This window comes from Stegodyphus dumicola, chromosome 7, assembly GCF_044657685.1.
Source record: "Stegodyphus dumicola isolate Sdum_Otavi_A_Nest chromosome 7, ASM4465768v1".
Taxonomy (NCBI): domain Eukaryota; kingdom Metazoa; phylum Arthropoda; class Arachnida; order Araneae; family Eresidae; genus Stegodyphus; species Stegodyphus dumicola.
This window is the reverse complement of record NC_140774.1, coordinates 60,813,936-60,833,273: the sequence shown is the minus strand read 5'-3', so window position 1 is coordinate 60,833,273 and position 19,338 is coordinate 60,813,936. Positions and strand designations below refer to the sequence as shown.

The 19,338-nt window shown below is 30.9% G+C and overlaps 1 protein-coding gene across 7 annotated transcripts in view; it reads right to left on the bottom strand.

Moving 5' to 3' along the window:
- Positions 1-19,338, bottom strand: part of LRP1 (LDL receptor protein 1) — a 627,804-nt gene that overhangs the window by 417,927 nt on the left and 190,539 nt on the right. For all 7 annotated transcript variants that reach the window (XM_085820318.1, XM_085820321.1, XM_085820322.1 and 4 more), the window contains exons 22-25: positions 18,828-18,947; positions 11,160-11,288; positions 3,172-3,288; positions 2,236-2,361 (exon numbers count right to left, since the gene is read on the bottom strand). In XM_085820318.1, the coding sequence (XP_085676444.1) occupies positions 2,236-2,361; positions 3,172-3,288; positions 11,160-11,288; positions 18,828-18,947 (492 nt within the window). The remainder of the gene's footprint in view (positions 1-2,235; positions 2,362-3,171; positions 3,289-11,159; positions 11,289-18,827; positions 18,948-19,338) is intronic.

The following is a 19,338-nucleotide window of genomic DNA, read 5'->3' as shown; positions in this document are numbered from 1 at the left end:
ATGTTTATCAAGAATTATATGTCAATGTCCTTTCATAGGCAGAAATTTCACCTAAAACCATCATTATATCCAAAGGTTGAAGTCTACTTCATTTTCAACGAATATTCTATTTGCACATGATATATTTTCTAATTTATTTTAGAAAGAGTAATCTTTCACGTTTTCAAAAGAATAAAGACATACTGGGTGTTGACACTTACAATGTAGTAAATCTGTTTTTCATATTTCTTCCAGTAATGAAAACTATTGCCCTGGAATATTTTCAAAGCAATATTAAGAAAACTGTTTCTGCCAAATTCTCCATAAAGTATCTTCTCGTGTATTTTTTATTTAAAGTACGAAATTTTCTCTTTGAAAAAGAAAAAATCATGAAAGGAACAAACTTAATTCATGAGAAATCACTTTGAAATGCAATAATTCCATCGTAATATGGAATAGTGGAGATTAGTGCAATACAGCTTATTTATTCACAAATATTCCCCTCATATGCCTAATTTATGTACTGTCAATTGAGAAATATAGGTTAGTAAATTAAGCCGGTTATTTCAATACTTTTTCTTTATCAATTTTTTTATGGGCCCTTCAGTAGAGCAGTAAAGGTGGCTGAACACTTGTAGCTGGCTCGGGTTTGAATCCCGGCTAAAGGGTTGGATTCATGGTTTTTGTGTAACGTAAATACAAGCCAGCTTCCCTTAGAAAGACCTCCACGAAGGCATCCCTCCCTTTATACAGTAATTGTTGTGTACTTTGATATAATTCAGTAAGCGAACAAAATTAATCCAATCAAACCCGGAGAATAGGTTGATTACATGTCGAGTTTCCCATCAGGAACTTAAATGCGAGCAATTTTCTCTTAAAAAGGTTTACACAAAAGCATCCATCCCCTTAAGCAGATAGCGTGCACGTGCGTTTCCGTAATCCAATCCTAATTCTCATACATTTAATAGTAAGTTGACATACACCTTAATACAGACAAAATAACATTCCTGTTTTAAAGATAAATTTTTTATTAACTTGTCTGAATTCCCTTTATTTCTTGAGGAGTATAAGATTTTATGCAAAGTAACTGATGTTTTGATTCAATTTAGTAGAAGTTACAGGAGCTTTAATGATATTTAAATACTTTTTGGTAGATGCCATCCTAAGAGAGGGTCTAAAGATAAATTGGTTTTATTTAATTAACAATGAATGAAAATCATTCAAAGCAATCATTGATTGAAATCATTGAAATCAATCATTGAATGAAAGAAAATCACAAAAACAATTATGCATGCAGTTGTCTCTTATTTATCTCCTGATAAATCAGAAAAAAATGCCTACATAATAGAAGCACTTTGAAAAAGTTAACACTTTTTAAGGGTTTTATGCACTCCCCCAAAAAAAGGGTCAAAATAACATCTTACTATTCATGCGTATAAAAAGGAAATAAACGATAAAAGCAGATTTACATATTTTCTAGAAGGGCATTAAATCTAAAATATTAATCTAATCTTATTTGCTATGATTAAAAAGCATTAAATCTGGTAAGTTTAAACAGCGTGCAAAATCGCTGATGTTTTAATCATAGCAAATGTAGTACCAAAAAGTTAGCACTAAAATTATTAGAAAGTGCTCAAACGTTTGAGAGAGAGATGGCTTCTATTTGATTTTCAAGTATATTGGCGCGAGACGAAACCTGTGGGTTTTGCCAAAATGTAGCCAAACTGATAAGAAGAGGAAAACAATGCATAGCCAGCGGCTGTTCTGAGCAGCAACAATAGACCACTTAGAGATCTACAGATAGGCAATTCTCTAAAATAGGGAGGGGATGACTGGTACGACAGTTGTACCACAGCCGGCACTAAAGAAAGTCATTTTCCTGGTACAACTGCTGTACCGCTGGTTTTAGGAGGTTAATTAACATTTTGTTTTAAGATAACTGCATGGTTTCAAGTTAATCAATATAATGACTTCAAGATACTGTCTCAATGTTTTCTAATACCAACTAGTCTGAAGGCAACATTCCCCCACTCTAGTATGCTCTTTCTCTTCATTTTGAATTCATAAGAATATTAACTTTCCTTAGCGATTATTTGACTACTTCTGTTGTTAAACACATAGTGCATTACTTACAAGTAGTTTTAAGTAATACCCTTGTACCAATATATACTGCATCTTAAACCAGTTATACACTGAGCTTTTATTATGGGAAATACTGCAATTGATTTTCAAGTACTTTGGAAACAATCAATTTACCTATGCTTTTGCAAGTGTATAGATCAGGTTCTAATTCATAGCCGGGTTCACAATAGCATTTGTGGTGGTGATTTATCTCCACACATTTTTGGCTACATACACCCCACTGCTCACATGCTGGAATTTCTGGAAAAAGAAATAAAATAAAATCATTCACTGACCTTTAAAAACACTTTTACATCATAAATTCATGATAAAATTCACATAAAATCTAAGAAAAGATAAAAAATTTCAAAAGTGGTGTCATAAAGGCGAACTGAAAACTCCAGTGTAAGTCTGACTACCCATAGATGTAACAGGAGCTCACTTAGTCGCAGTAAGTTAGCAGTTTGCTCTGTCAAAGTGGAACAAGTTCAAGGTGTCTTATGGTAACATTTCCTGCTTCCCTGTTTAAATTTGTCATCAGCTCATCAGTGTTTCTTTCAATGTGTCCATGATGTACTAGTGCATCAAATTTCACATCTATGATTCCAGGGTCTGATGATTATAATTACTTATTTGTTCTGATGTTAAGTCCACATGACTATTCTCTGGATCACTTTCTCAAAATGCAGTAGGTTCAAGATAGTAATATATTATTTATGTTTACAAAACAATCACATATATGTAAAATTTGGCCTGTTTAAAATAAAAATCAACTTGAGTTATTCTTGCCTCTTACTGGTTGCATTAATTCAATTATAAAATAATCATAAAAAAAACTTCAAATTTTTAATAATGAATGACCAAAATTCATTTTTCTTCAAAAAGTAACCACCCTGAGATTCATATAATTTTCATATTAAAAGTAGCAATATAAAAATTTTTATTATATGAAAATTTTAAAAATATATATAAAACATAACAAACAATATAGTTTTCCAGCTATAATATTGAAAAAAAATTGGAAGAGCATTATATTTGTAGCAATAATTAAAAACGTTACTATAAGACAACCTGTGCAAGAATTGCCATCCACTGTTCGAGTAAGGCCTGTAGGACAATAGCAGAGGTGACCCTCTGGTGTTTCCTGGCATTCATACTTACAACCACTTAATGCACACATATCATAATCTATAAAAAAATACATAATCAGAAATCAAACTTCAGAAATGTAGAAAATTAATTTATCTAAATTAATTAAATTTAAATCATTTCTATGATTTTTTTCAACTCATTAATCCAATTTTATATCTATGTAGTTAGCTTGAATTTAACAACTTTTAACTGATAAATCAGACATTTTAAACGGAATGCATGACACCCATAATCCGGAATGATCTATAATCCGGACCTCAAAGCTACAAATTTTCTGAGCATGCGTCAACGCAACGCATGCACGTAATACCTTTACGCATGCGCATATGCATGTACGCATATGCATGTATGCATAGTTTTATGTTTGTGCATAATACGTTTATGCATGCATGCTTAATGTATAATGGAAGGTATGCGCTAAGCTAAAATTATCTAAAGTTGGAACTTTCGGTTATGTCAAATAGAATTTCCGATGCTGGATCTACAAAGGGAAAGCATGTTTCAATGTCCATGAAACAAAAAGTGGAATTGCTGTAAAAAATGGACAAAGGCTCCTTTGTTTCTCTAATTATTCCGAAATCTGTTTATCAATTTCATGCTGCTCTGCACAAGGGGGGGGGCGTCGCGGCACGCAATGAACTTGATCTGAAGTTGATCTGTCAGCACTATCCTTATCTTCAGGGCAGATGTTTTTATTTTATTCGGCTTATAATGTAGTATTTCATCTTGATGTACTCTGTCTTTGATACAATTTAAATCAAATTCCTCGTCATTATAAATATTACAAATACAAATCAAATAAATAGTTTTCTGGTTGCAATTTTCTGATTTTGACTACGCATAATGTATGCTTTATGCATGTGCGCGTTTAAAGAAATGTTTAATAAAGTAAACAAATAAATATTATGCTTTTTTTTTTTTTTTTTTTTTTTTTTTTGTAAATTTTGATACTTTTTAGATCATAATTGCTCTTTATTTCATAAATTATGGTTTCATGTTTTTAATTTTATAATTTCTGCATGCCATCTTACCAGATTTAAACTGATGATCTATAATCCAAAAAAATCGATAATCCAAAGTCGGCGAAGTTCCGATGAGTCCGGATTAAAGACTTTTGACTGTATTGAAAAATTCAGACAACTAATAAACAGCTTTTGTAACATCTCAACAGCAGTTTTCTATGTGAAATTAAATTTCAACACTTTATTTCAGGTCACTCCACCTTAATAGCAGCATCAATAATTTTTCATCATCAGTATTTCAATTCAAAGAAAGTTTTATTTATTTGTTCATTTATTTTTATTTTTCAACAGCCAGAAAAACCATTAAAATATGCTACAATTGTTTCTGTAAAATGGTAAACTAATTTTTCAAGTAAATAAATATCAGAGGGATAAAATTTGAGCACTCTATAAATTCTACATTTTTTCCCTAAATCACATGTCCACCAAATAAAAATTCAGTCTACTGATGCAACTTATGTCCTGCAAGCCAACTCATAGTTATAGCGTTTTGCTAAATCTAAAAAAAAAAAAAAAAAAAAAAAAAAAAAAAAAAAAGAGGTATTTGGAAAATTACTGGATCATAACTGTTACACTCAGAAAATTTTTTAACTCAAATAATAGCAAAATTTAAACATGAAAGCCAAAATTAAATTAACAATTAAAATATTATTTAAAGAAATTCTCACTACATATTAAATGTTTTTAACCATATTGAAAACTGCACTAAACTAATAATCTTTCCCCATTAAAAGGTTAATAGGTGCTTTTTAAAATTAATTAATGTCAATAAGAAGATTAAAAATAACAACTAATAGTAAAATTTATTAACCCATGTTTGAATCCTGCAAATAACATGGAGGTTTATAACTATATACTTGTTTTCACAGGATGCAAACACTTTTCTAGAGAGATTGGTGAAAAAAAAGAAGAGGATGGGAGAGAAGCATTCCTCCAAAAGATTCTCTTTCAAAATTGGGATGAAATTAGGCAAATTCTGTCATCTATCAGGTGCTCAAAGCCTAAGCCAATGGCTGGCACAAACCTGTGCTTTTAGTGAAGATAAAATTTTTACTTGATCTGATGTTATTATCAGACAAGATGAAATGAGATAAGTCTCAATATTTCCACTATATGAAATATGCATGCTCATACTGAGATATGCTATATTAGTTAGCTGTAAAACAACACAATAAAACAGTCTGACAAGTTTAATATTGAAAAGTCAATGGATTAAGGCCTTCCTAAACAAAAGAACAGACATTTACTGCAATATTTATCAGAAGACACTTTTTTAAATGTTCTACAAATTATTTTTGAACAGAAATATATCTCTTTTATAAATCTTGCACAAATTTTTGTTTGCAATTCAGTTTAAATTAGACAATCTCAAATCATCATCTAACACTCTAGTGAAGATATTAAGTTTTTTTTGGGAATAAGAAGTTTGCCACAAATAGATTTTACTAATAATATTAAATCAGGTAATAATTTTATTGGATTGCAATTGCTTAATTTTATCACCAAGTCTTGTGAAATGTTAATTAGTAAAAACGAAAAAAATTAAGGCATGAAAATGCAGAGATGTACATGAGTATTGCCAGTAAATTTTACATCATTAACCAGTCAAGACAGTTAACACAATCATCCACAGCAATCACAAAATGAAGTAAGTAAAATGTGGAAAGTCAGAATAAGAGTGGGATACAGGAGGTGTGTGCATGCAAATTTTCATTTCTCATCTGTTCATAAAATGACAGTGCTGATATAAGATTTAAAGGATTTAACACATGCAGACAGTTATATAAAGCAACAGTTTTACAGGAAAGATTCAACTGACGGTCTTGAAAGTTTCAGTATGTCTTCCTGACATCACTTAAATCACTGGCCATATCACTGGAAAGACTAAAGAAGCCTGAAAAATAACAGATGTTGCCAGGAAGTTCAACATCACCCAAAGCATTGTTTCACAGCTCATGAAAGCAATTCTGCCCAGGTGGGAAGAGTGGTTAATGATGCTGATTGCCATACTGAAGAGCCCACATTCAAATATTGGAGAAAGATGTTTGTGAGTGTATACAGTCTGTGTGGTAAAGAGGACACTCACAACGTATGCCAAAATCATGATCTTCTTGAGAGGTTTGTGTTAGGGGAAGAGAGGTCATCACGACCATCACAACTGCATCGAACAGGACTGAGCTTGAGTACTCTTCTTAGATGACAGTAGTTTTAATCTGTCATCACAAGGTAGATGCCAGTTGATCTGGAATGACAGTAGTATTGCTTATTATACAGAAAATATACATTAAAGGACCTGACATTTGAGATGCAGTATCATGATCAATGGCTGCATGCCCCCCTACATGTGAGACTTCCCAAAGATACATTGATGAAGTTCTACTGCTTCCAGTTTGCATTTTCCACGATGCTTTCAATGATAAATTTCTTTTCATCCACAACAACACATCATGCACTAACTGCTCAGACAAGCACAGAATATAGACTGTATGTTTAGCACATTCTCTAGATCTACTCCACTGAAAATGTGTGGAATGCTTTAGAACAGCGACTTGTTCATCAGAAATATCCTCCAATACACCTAAACATCCCTGTCCGTACACTGACAGAGGACTGAGATGAATTGCATCAGCCGTTGCTGGATAATGCTGGACAAAGAATTACATTAATTATTTTACTCTCCTTAGCACCATCCCGGCTTAATGGTACGATACATTGCAATTTGAGAGCTGCCCTTAGTAACACTTCTTTCATTCCAAGAAATGCAGTACAGCAAAACCTTATTATATAAACTTATCTTAGATAAGTTGACTTTTCAGATAACTCTGAAGATTTTGTTTAGGTTATATTTTACACTGTGGGAAGAAACTCCACTAATTTGACAATGCAAAGAGAATAACTACTGAAATTGGCATAAATTTGTCTGCTTTTTAAACAAAGGTTCTTTCTCTGAGTAATAGAAATGCTACACATATTCCAAGAAAGAATTATCTTTCAAACATTATAAGCTTTGCAATATCTCACGGGAAAATATAAACAGATTTTCCGATTCTTTTAAAAGCAAATGGCTTTCATTTTGCAAATGCAATCTTGAACAGAAATCTGTTAAATGACTTCACCTTTCCAAAATTGATTTTCATATGGAAAAGGCTATATTGTAAGCTTCAGTGATTATCAGTGAAAATTAAAATTGAAATTATAAAAATCTTCAAGGTAAGGTAGTTTTGTAAAGGAATATGGCATTTCCTGGACGACTATTGCTATATCTGTGCAAAATAAAGAAAAGACCTTTGAAACATTAGAACGATAAAAAAATTGCTACAAAAAAAAAAAAGACTTTATTCATTTTTTTAACCCATTAGCGACTGGTGTTGCGTTGACGCAATGGTCAAAATAAATGCGTATATAAATAGAACTACCTACGATATATTATACCAGCAGATGATTTTGTATAGGAAATATTATGAAGATTATTTTTATAAAAAATATTTGCCTTCAACAATCATTTTGTTTATAATAATTAATCTCATATTTTAAGCAAAATTTTCGACCAGGGATTTTTGCCAAAAATATTTAACAAAAGAATCACCTTCTTTATGAGTGATCTATTTTTAGTCAAGGTCACCGTTTATCAGAACATTACATCAATTGCATGTTTATATTTGTGTTGGGAAGGAAGGGAAAACAGTCGCGCTGACGCAACGTCAGCAGGAAATGGGTAATCTCCTTTTTTACTCATTCCTTTCGATGTTCTGGTTCATGTTCTGGCTGCTTTAAACATGTATCTTACATTAGAACAAGCCCTTCAAAGATTTTTTTAATGAAGAAACATGACGATAATGTTAATAATGACCAGAATTAAACTGATATTGTTGTTTTCTCCCAGAAATTGCAGAAGCTAGTGATGAAGAAGAAGGGAATGACAATGTTTTAAATAATGATAATGATATTTTACCACATGATACTGCTGGGGAAGTTGAAATTCACGTAAGAAGTAAGTTTCAGCCTTCTAAAAGCAGTGGTAGTCATACGAAAAAGTTTAAAAATCAGAAAACTGAAAACTTGAAATGGATATAAAAGGAACCGTCAGTTATGTCTCAGGAAGAAAATGAAGAAACAGATAGAAACTATAAAAGACAAAATATAAGGTAAAACTAGTGGAGAGATTTTTGATGGTTCAGACATTTACTCTTTTCTCGTTGAACAGACATATATATACGCTCAGAAAAAAAAAAAAAATTGCCTAGAATTTATTGCATCTGAAACTATATGAGAAGATTTATTGGAATATTATTGCTTACGGGATATTATTCTTTACGCCAAGAAGAGACGTATGGTCTCTTGATAAGGACATTTCTGTTTCTATTGTACGAGAATCGATGTCACATTTGCAGTATATATATATACATCAAGCAGAATTTAGCTGACAATAGTCAAACTGACAATACTGATAAATTATATAAGATGAAACCGTATCTAAATTTACTAAATAAGAAATTTCAACAATTTGGTATATTTTCCCAAGATCTGAGTATTGATGAGCAAATGATTCCTTATCAAGGCAAACATTCAGTAAAGATGTTTTTAAAAGGGAAACCTATAAGGATTTGAATACAAAGCATGGACTCTGGCGTCATCTGATGGATATGTGTTTTTTATTTCGATATTTATTCAGGTAAGTGGACAGCTCCAAAACTACCAGAATATGAAGAATTTGGGCTTGGAGGAAGTGTGATGATAAATTTGCTCAGTGTTGTTGAAACTCCCGCCAATCATGCTATTTATTTTAATAACTTTTTTACATCATTTCAGCTTCTCTGACATCTAAAAAATAAAGGTTTCAGTGCTACAGGAAAAATTCAGGAAAACTGCATAAAAATGTGCCTACTAGAAACTGTGAAATGTGTCCATAAGAAAGAAAGAGGTTATTATGATTTCCAATGTGAAGAGAAAAAAAATAATTTTTGCCCGATGAAACAATAATTCCGTTGTAACTGTTGGTTCAACATTTGGAAAGATTCAGCCCATAAAAAATGTCACCCGTTATTCAAAAACACAAAGGAAAAACATTTTTATATCTCAGCCTCATCTTATTGAACAATACAATGCCAAATGGGTGGAGTCGATTTATGTGACAATTTAGTAGCCAATTACAGAATAAGAGTTCGTGGCAAAAAATTGTGGTGGCCAATATTTACTAATTACATTGATGTAGCCTGTATAAATGCATGGAAAATATCACAACCTTTTACTACTGGAAATAAAAAGTCTCTTTTTAGATTTCAGACGCGAAATCGCATTATTCCTTTTGCAAACTCCTATTGAGAGTGTAGAATTAGCCAGAAATAGATCAGCAACAGGAAGACCTAGTAAATTCTACATTAAAAAAACACTGCATGGCAATGGTAGACATTTTATCGTAAAATCTGATGATAACAAAGACTTCATTGTAAAGAGTGCCATAGCCAGACTGTTTATAGATTCAAAGTATGTAATGTAGCTAGCTTTACATCATGATTGTAGTGAAGCTTTTTATGCTTGAATCTTTCAATTGAAATAATCTGTATTTGTAAAAGAAATATAATTTATATTTTAATATTTAATTAATTACAAGTAGAGTGAATTGTAGATTTATAAAACATTATACAGCTAAAAAGTAATCTAGTGCCCCACTCAAAGGAAACATCGCACAAGTACAATGCTACTCACTAAACATCCATAGTCATACTCCAGCAAATTTTTTTTTTTTTTTTTTTTTTTTTTTTGATTTTCAATATAAATTTTTGTTATAAATGCTTAATTTAATATTTGTTATTACTTTCATGAGAAAAGAATCATTCCTTGTAGTTTTGGCGGTTAATGGGTTAATCTGTTCATGAATGTGTGCTTCCTTTTTCGAGTCTAATCATCCAGAAACAGTCTAAGAAATTTGCTAAAAGAATGGAAGCAATGTATTTACAGCAATCAGTAGCTGGTTTATTTGAAACATCACCACCATAACATTGCCTTTAGATTAGTATGTGGTGAAAAGTGGAATATTTTTCAAGAAAGCATATTCTATGGAAGAGAAAATGCTTTAGAAGGAAAATTACAACATTATAAAAAAGCAAGTTTCAGTTGTGATAAAATGGAACTATATTATGAATTATTTCCTAAAAAAATTAAAGCTTTTATAGGAGAAAGTTGCAGCTGTGGAGAAAAGAGCAATGAATGATTATTCTTTTTTAAGCTGATACACTCACCACAGGAAAAAATAATACCTTTTGTAGGAAAACCTAAACAATCATGTTGCATGAAAAATGCCAAAACTGCACCTACTGAATATAACAATAATTTAAAATGGGGGAAGAGGGAGGAAATTTCTGGAAGCTGGACAGAACACTATTCATGAAAAACAGACAAATTTTAATAGCTCTTGAAAACTGCACCTCCCACTGAAAATCTTTTCATAGTCGAATCGTGCTTCATGCCTACTAATGCGATACCTGTACCACAGATTTCAGACCATTATTAAGCATTATATAAAAGTTTAAACTTTTCTTTTGTAAGAGACTGATTCAAAAGTGTAATGAAAATGACAATGATAACAAAATCATAGTTTCTAGATGCTATACAAATGATATTTTTCGATAGAAAGTTTAAAATTTTTATATACATAATTTAAAAATTAAATTACCAGTTGCAAAGCATATCATAGTACGCTTTCTATTTAAAATAATATTTTTAAAAAATCGGACTATTATTTATCACAATACAAACCACATTTAAGAAAACAAAGAACCACATGCAACTTACTAGCAGCAGTTTGGCCATGGCTGCTCCAAACATGTATAAGAAGTAAAGAAAATACAGAATGCAGATTGTAAAAGTCTTAAAAACCTAACTTACCACACATGCCTCCTTCATCAGATTCATCAATACAATCATTGACTTTGTCGCAGAACTGTGTTACATTTATGCAGCGTGTCTTATTGTCACACAGATGATTTGGAAAAACACAGGAATGAATTTTCTCATCTAAATAACAAATAAATAAATAAAATATACCACTTTTTTAGAATTTAACAAACATCAATTAGAAAAATAAAATAATTATAGTAGGTACGTTTTATAAATATTAAATTTTACGCTACTTTCTTTTTATGAAAAGAACTCATTTCTCCTATGAAAGAAGTGTAAATTTTGCTTCTATGAAAAGCCAGAACATCATTCAATGTCTGCTTCATTAAATGACTGTAAAAAAAACATTACTTTTATTCTGAAACAATAATTTAGGGAAATCTTGTAGGCTATTTTAATACCTATAAGAACTATATAATAGGGTCATTCTAAGCAATCTACAATGCTGCTGCTGCATTTCAAGCCTTTTACATCAGAAACACCATGCAACAAAACTTAGCTTTTGATACTTTACCAGGCAGGGACAGAACTATAGAAGCAGTGACTTAACAAATAGAAGCAATGGTAAGATAATGATGGGAAATTTCATCTTTTTTCTTTTTCTTAGTGCCAGTGTCTTCCACTACCAAATCTTCGACCATTCAGCATAATGCCATCATTGTCACCATTACAACTTCTAAAGCTTCCAGCGCATCTTTTATGTTATTTCATTTTATGTGGCTTGTATACTTATCTTATCCTTATTTTCTTTAGTGTTACTTTATGATTTTAGATTTTAAATGTGTTGTACTTATTTAATTATTATTATTTGTGTTATTTGTCAAAATCTTTTCTCTTTTTTAAAAGCCCATAACTTTTAATTAAATTAACAAAAGTGCTTCACCACTTAATGCCTTAATAACGTTTCAAAAGATTTTACATGCACATTCCATTTTCGTTAAAAAAAAAAAAAAAAACTTAATTTTTTTCATGTTAAGTTAAAACAGTAGATTTTAATGATGTTCATGTGCTTTCAAAGAAAAAAAAATATAAGAATATTATTTTTAAAGGATAATTATTGCATTTGTCATGGACTGATATAATAAAACGTAGTAATAAGGAATACGCCATACTAATAAAAAATTATCACTCCAAAAGTGATAAAATGTAAACAGCAATTCATCATTTTAAAAGGAATTGCAGAAAAAGTTTACTATAAATAAAAATATATTTAAAAAGTGTATTACATTAATTTCACATAAAAAAAAAAAGTTGAAAGATGAAATTCTTGTAACCAAAGCTGAGGATGAATGTTAAATTAAATGTATTTAAAAATTCACTGTAGGATTATTTTTAATAAATAATTAAGGAAAACAGAAAGCTACATCACTATTAAAGAACCTACTTTGAAATGATGTTATTTAAAAACTCAAGTCATCAAGAACTATAAAAGTCATCAAGAACATGCTCTTCTACTTTTTATTGACTTTCACAAAATATAGACTGGCTGAAAATTATTGGACAAATTTCAAAATGATTTATTATTATTATTATTATTATTATTATTATTATTATTATTATTATTATTACTGGCTTTTTTCCTTGCCTTAAGCATACTAATATGCTTTTGAAAAGTTTTTATTTGCTGAGTTGTTTTATCCAGAAATTTATACTTGAAGCTTTGTATGGCATATAAGTTATAGCATTTGTACAAAAAATGTTAAATACATATTATGGCTTCTAAAATTAAATTATCTCATTAAAGTTCAAAGAAGGCACTATATAGAACAATATTCTAACCTTCTGTCATCCAATTCAATTAAATGATGGATAAAACATTTAAAGAAATTAGTAATGTTTATAATGGAAATTGTTTATGTATATTTACATTTAAAGAAATTGATAATGTTTACTTTGGCATCATGAAAGAGCAGTGAGACAGTTTACCAAGTGCATGATAGTTTTCCTCAATGAAAAAAAAAATGTTCTTAATGAAAGCAAAAACTGTGTATTTCAAAATCAACAGTTCATTTATGTATAGCATGAAAGATCATAACTGTTGGATACAGGGAAGTGAATCACCCCATGCTTCAAATGAAATGGAGCATGATTTTTCCAAAGTTAGTGCATTATGCTTATAACATGAATTTATAACACTCTATCATATTGTAAAAGGAAATACTGACCCTTTCTTCTTCTTCAAAAGCTGCAAAAATGGTGATATCTATTACGATGGAACAGAAATTTACATTGCATACTTCTGTATGTATATACATATGTTTGGTTTAACAAAAGATTTCTGCCAAAAAACAGACCCAATAAAGTTTAAAAAAATGAAAGCAGTACCTTCAGTAAAGGTAATAATCACCACCCAAATCTATGATTTCCTGCCAACGCTATGATAGTTTCTTGAAAGCCTTTGGCCCAGACACCTGGTGGTAGCGAGTCCGAAAACAGATTAACCTCATTTCGGACGTTCTGTGCAGAATGGTAGATAGCACAAGCAAGGTAAGGAGCTATATGGTGGGTGTGGCAAAAGATCCCATTCGAGTCCATATAGAGTCCAGCCGGTGAATGCAGATAGTGCTCAGAATGTGTTTTGCATTACCTTGATAGAACATTACCTTTTTGGGCCGGAACTCAGTCCAACATTTTTCCTTGATAGCAGTGTCAACATATGATACCTTGATAGCAGTGTTCCTTGATAGTATCTTGCTGTACACCTTACTGTCAAGGTTTTTACATTTTTCTGGATACTCTTTGTGGATAATACCATGGCAATCCTGCCAGGTACAAAGCATGATCTTTTTGTTAGTGAAACTGCGCTTTGCAATGCCACCCATGCGCTCACCGAGCACAGACCAACACCCTTTATGGCCTGTGCGGTTGAAGCAAATCCACTTATCATTACAAGTGATGATCCAGTCGAGAATTTTGTCCTTGTGTTGATATTCAAGCAGATTACGGCAGGCCCGAACCCATCTGCCCTTATCTGCTAGAATCAGCTTATGCGGTAGTACCCAGCAATTAAACTTGTATGTCAAGTTTATAGAATGCATAGCAAAACTAATGGACATGGCACTAACGTCTGAGTTCTTAGCAAGCTCTTAAATGGTTGCTTACTGATTTTTTTCCACAAGTTCTTGCAGGTGGACCTCATCAACATCAGTAGGACGGCCAGAGTGCCTTGCTTTTTGAATGTCATAGTCTTTGGTTTTGAACTTTTGGTACCAAACCTTCACAGTGTCATATGATACAACATTAGTATCGAAAGCTATACACATGATTTACTGACATTCTGTAGCTGACTTTACCAACAGAACTGGAAGTAAATTATGGTTCTAATCTGGTAGCATGATAGTTCCATTTCAGACACTTCGTACTTAATCATAACAATTTTTTTTCCCAAATATTACAACACAGTGTTCTAAAGCAACTCTCTTTCTTTCAAATGCCAAAAATCGTTTGAAAAAATATGATTAAACATGCCAATGCAAACTGTTTCCGCAAATGACTGGGAAACTTTCATTAAAACCTGATATATAGACATACAGTGTGTGTATATATGTATGTATGCACACATGTACATAAATACAGTAGTACCTCCTATATGGGACACCTCTATTTAAGGAACAATTATGTTGGTCCCGGTCCCTTTGAATAGGGATCTTAACGTATTTACCTCTCATACAGGGAGACTGAAAAAATGTGTCAAAAATAAGACAGAGATAGGGAAATATAAGCTTTTGAGTTTTAAAGACAAGTATGCTTCTAATATGAAAGATAGTTTTGTGACTTAGAGAAAGTTAAATTGTGTTGACAGTCACATGCTGAAAGATAGAGAAGAAATAAAAATATTATGGATTACTAATTAAAATGAACAATCTCTTCCTCTTAAAGTTTATAAATACTGAGGCATGTGAAATTGATACAGTAGCGTTCAATTGGTTTTGTTCTATAAGAAGCATTCCTTAAGTGGAGTAATATTGCAAGAAAAAGCAAGAAATTTTCAGGAAGTCTAGGACTACAGAACTTCATCAAATGGTTGGTAGACTAAGTTAAGCAAAAACACAACATTACTTTTAACCATTTGACGTGCACGGTAATATTTCTATAATTTTTTTAACTAAAAACTCTAGAAATTGAATATTATGATCCTAGAGACAAATAATATATGAATTTTAAGAAATCTACTCTTGCCCATTGTTTTGTGGGTGGTGGTCGCACTGTGAAACCACCGCGCGTCTACGACTTTGAAACTTATCTAGGTAGCAGGGGGAGAAAACGTACCCTTTTCCGTGCACGTTTAAAATAAATGATGAAATTTACGAATTTTTAAAAAAATGCATGTAAGAATTGCATAATATATATATTTTTTACATTATTTTTCAAACTAAATCATCAGGAAAAACAAAAAAATAAACATTTACGTAATTTTTCTATAGCAGCAAAAGTATAAGTACTTACATAATAAGGATGTTTGGTTACATGGATTAAAAAACTCAGTAAAATAAGGATAAAAAAAAAAGACTCAGTGTTTTTTTTTTATTATTATTTCAAAGAACAAATATTTTTTGTTACACTGTTCAAAGCATGTTTTGTCTTTTTGGTACAAGCATGGACCCACATTGCACGTTTCGTACATGTATCTTCTTTGTGCTACAAAATGTACACTGATTGGATCTAAATTTCATTGGTATATGTCCAGCGTTATTTAGTTTCTTTTCATTTGGCACATGAAATTTGTGGGGTTTTTATGTTAATGTGGGGGGGAGGGTGCTTGGTCTTTTTGGTTTTGGTACAGATCATTCATTTCCCATTCATACTTATTTTATTCGTATTTTGTCTCAAAATATTCAGAAAATATTTTTAATTTAAATAAAACTTTACGCGATTTCTATTTTTAATTACAGCAAAGTATATTTACATTAAATTTAAACCACAGGAAATAATTTTTAAAATCACAATGCTAGCTTGGGGAGCAAGTGTGTTGAGGTCAGAGAAAAGTCTGTAAAAGAAAGACCCTTTTTATTGGGCAGGTGCATGTATTGTTTAGTAATAAAATAACTCTGTGATTTTAAAACCCCTTATTTATATCTGGGTAAAAATGAACATTCCCATTTGAGAAGCAAGCAAACACCATTGTGAAGAGCAGTTGATTCAAGGCGCGACCACCGAGCCTCTAGAGCATTGTGACACAATGCTCTAGTGGGGCAGTGGTAGCGCCCTGAAACCACAAAGCAAATGCTATACATATACAGGATTTTTTTTTTTATATATATATATATATATATATATGCAGTTTAATTATTGCTATTTTTTATAGTTTATGATAGAAATAATGATGTGCAATGAAAAACTTTTGAAATTTAAAGTGGTATGTATTAATAAAAGAAGTTATTTTGTCTCACTGAAAACGAATGTTAAAAGGCATCTGATTTGAAGTACTAAGACCTAAAACATGTATGATTCTGTAGTCATTTTGTGTTATTTAGAGGTAAAAGATCAGTAATCAATTGATTTTCACTCAAAAATTTCGAAAGGAAAACGAAAAAAAAAAAAATTTGAAAATTGGTGGTTTCAAGGCGCGACCACCGTGCGTCAAAGTGTTAAGACCATTTGTGGGGTAGAAAGTTCAATAGAAATGCATCATGTAACAGACTGGATAGTAAAGCTAAATGAAATTTGCAAGGGATATAAGGCTGAAAACCTCTATAATGCAGAAGAAACCGGATTATTTTATTTAATTTTGCCTAATAAAACTCTATGCTTCAAAGGAGAGAAGTGCCCTGGTGGCAAGGCTCCAAGGAATGTCTTCCTATGTTATTTTGCTGTAACATAGAAGAATTTAAGCACCCACTTGTAATTGGAAAGAAAAGGGGGAAAAAAAACCAAAATACTTCACATACATTAATTTAAAAGCTTTATCTGTCCCACTGGAATAACAATAAAAAGGCATGGATAAAACAAAGCATAATATTATTAATATTAATTTATTGCTCTTGATAAAACAGTGTCTAAAAAAATAAGAAGATACAGCATTTTCTTGATAATTTGCCAGCCCACACACCAAATATAAAACTGAAATTAGTGTTTTTCCCTTAATGCAACATCAGTATTACAGTCTTAGGACTAAGGTATAATTAGAAGCTTCATGGATCCTTATAGAAAAATGCTTTACAACTCATTCTTCGTCAAACTGCTTGTGGAACCAGGAAGCAGCCTGAAAAATGTGTCAATGTATTGAATGCTATTCAGTGAATAACAAAGCATGTTAAATACATATCACAAATTTGTTTTCAGCACTGTTTTAAGATAGCTGGCTGCGAAATGCCACTTCCAAGTGCCCTTGTTGAAAATATTAATGAAAAGAAATTGTTTGTCAAAATCAGTGGTAGTGCTAAAGTGCAAGAATATTTAGAAACAGATAAAAACTCTAGTATGGAAAGCACCAATGATGACATAACATCTTTCATTTCACTGTAGCTGATAATGTGAGCTTTAACGAAAACAGTTTAGAAAACAGTGAGAAAGATCAAGAAGAGCCATATGAAAAGCATGACATATAAAACTACACAGATGTTTTAAAATACATCTCTAATTATAAAAACTTTTTATAACTGTTGGTGACAGTGAATGACTTTAATCATCTGTGACTTAAATAGTCATGTGAAAAAAAAATGCTTACAGTGCAAGCTTTCAAACAAACCCATGTAATGGATTAATTTCAATAAATTTCTGTTAAGTACAAAACTATATTGTTCATTTCATATATTTTTGCAATAATATAACATTTTTAATTAAGTATTTTCAGTTTTCATTAACTTCAAGTTCAACTAAATACCTGTGACAAGTTTACCTTTTAAAATAAATAAATTAATTCAATCTTGAATTTTTTTTGTCTAAGAACATTTTCCTTGGTTCACTACATTTATTATTATTATTATATATTAATAACACCATGGTCATGATTTTTAAATTTTCACCAAAATATCCAAATATTCCCTTGAAATTGATTAAAAATTAAAATGAGAAGAAAAAATAAGTGAGTAAGAGTGTTGAATATGTACAGTAAAATAAGTTTTCTTTAAAAATAATATGATCAATATTATCTATGGTTGCAGAAAACTTTCACAAGAAAAATATAATTATCTCAATTAACAATCACCCAATCTCTGGTTAGTGAATAGCTTACTTCTAATCATGTTAAGAAGAGGGGAGGATTATACTAGCCTAAATAATAAAATGTTATAGCTTCCAAAACCAAATTAGTCAATATTTTAAAACCCCACACAGCATTTAAATAAAATATCTTGATATGGAATGGGTCCACTTGATGACCCATATTTTAGATCAATACAAATACGTACAATCTTTTTTAGTGTTTCCCAATTTTTTATAAAAATCACAATAAAAACAGTTGCTACCTTAAAACTGCATATAAAAAAATGAATTGCAAAATTCACTCTCAAAATAACTTATCAATAGATAAAGCATATAAATCAAAAAATACTACAAATTTAAATGTGATTTTCAATTTGTATCATTATATTCAAAATATCACAAATGAAAAAGATCAAATAAAAATCCCTATAAGAATATGGAAGAAGAAGATATATATGAAGCAAATAATGCTTTCAACATATAAAAATACAAAATGTGTTCATTTTATCATACCACAGTCACTTTCATCAGACTGATCTTCACAATCAACATGTTCATCACAAACAAATGTATTGGGAATACACTGATCCTGAGATACACAAAGATGTTCACTGTCTGTGCAAGTCACATTTTCTAAAAAGTAATAATAATATGTATAAATAAATTTCCCCAAAAATATTGTTTAGAGGTCTGGTTAATAAATGAATAGTAATATAAGAATCTAAAGAAAATAAACTTATACTTGTGCATATTAAAGATAAAAGAAACTTCTATATTATTAATGTATTTAAGCTTTGACAGGGTTCATACACATTTCTGCACACGGAAATTAAGTACTTTTAAGGACTTTTAAGGACCATTAATGAAGAAAATTAAGGACCTATGAGCAAACGGAATTTGAATAAATTCAACTGAAGATATTATCTATGCCTGAATTTCACTTTTGTAATACCATCCTAAAAATAAACTAGATCCCTAAGTAGTACACATTATTACTAAACATGAATTAATTAACATAATTAAT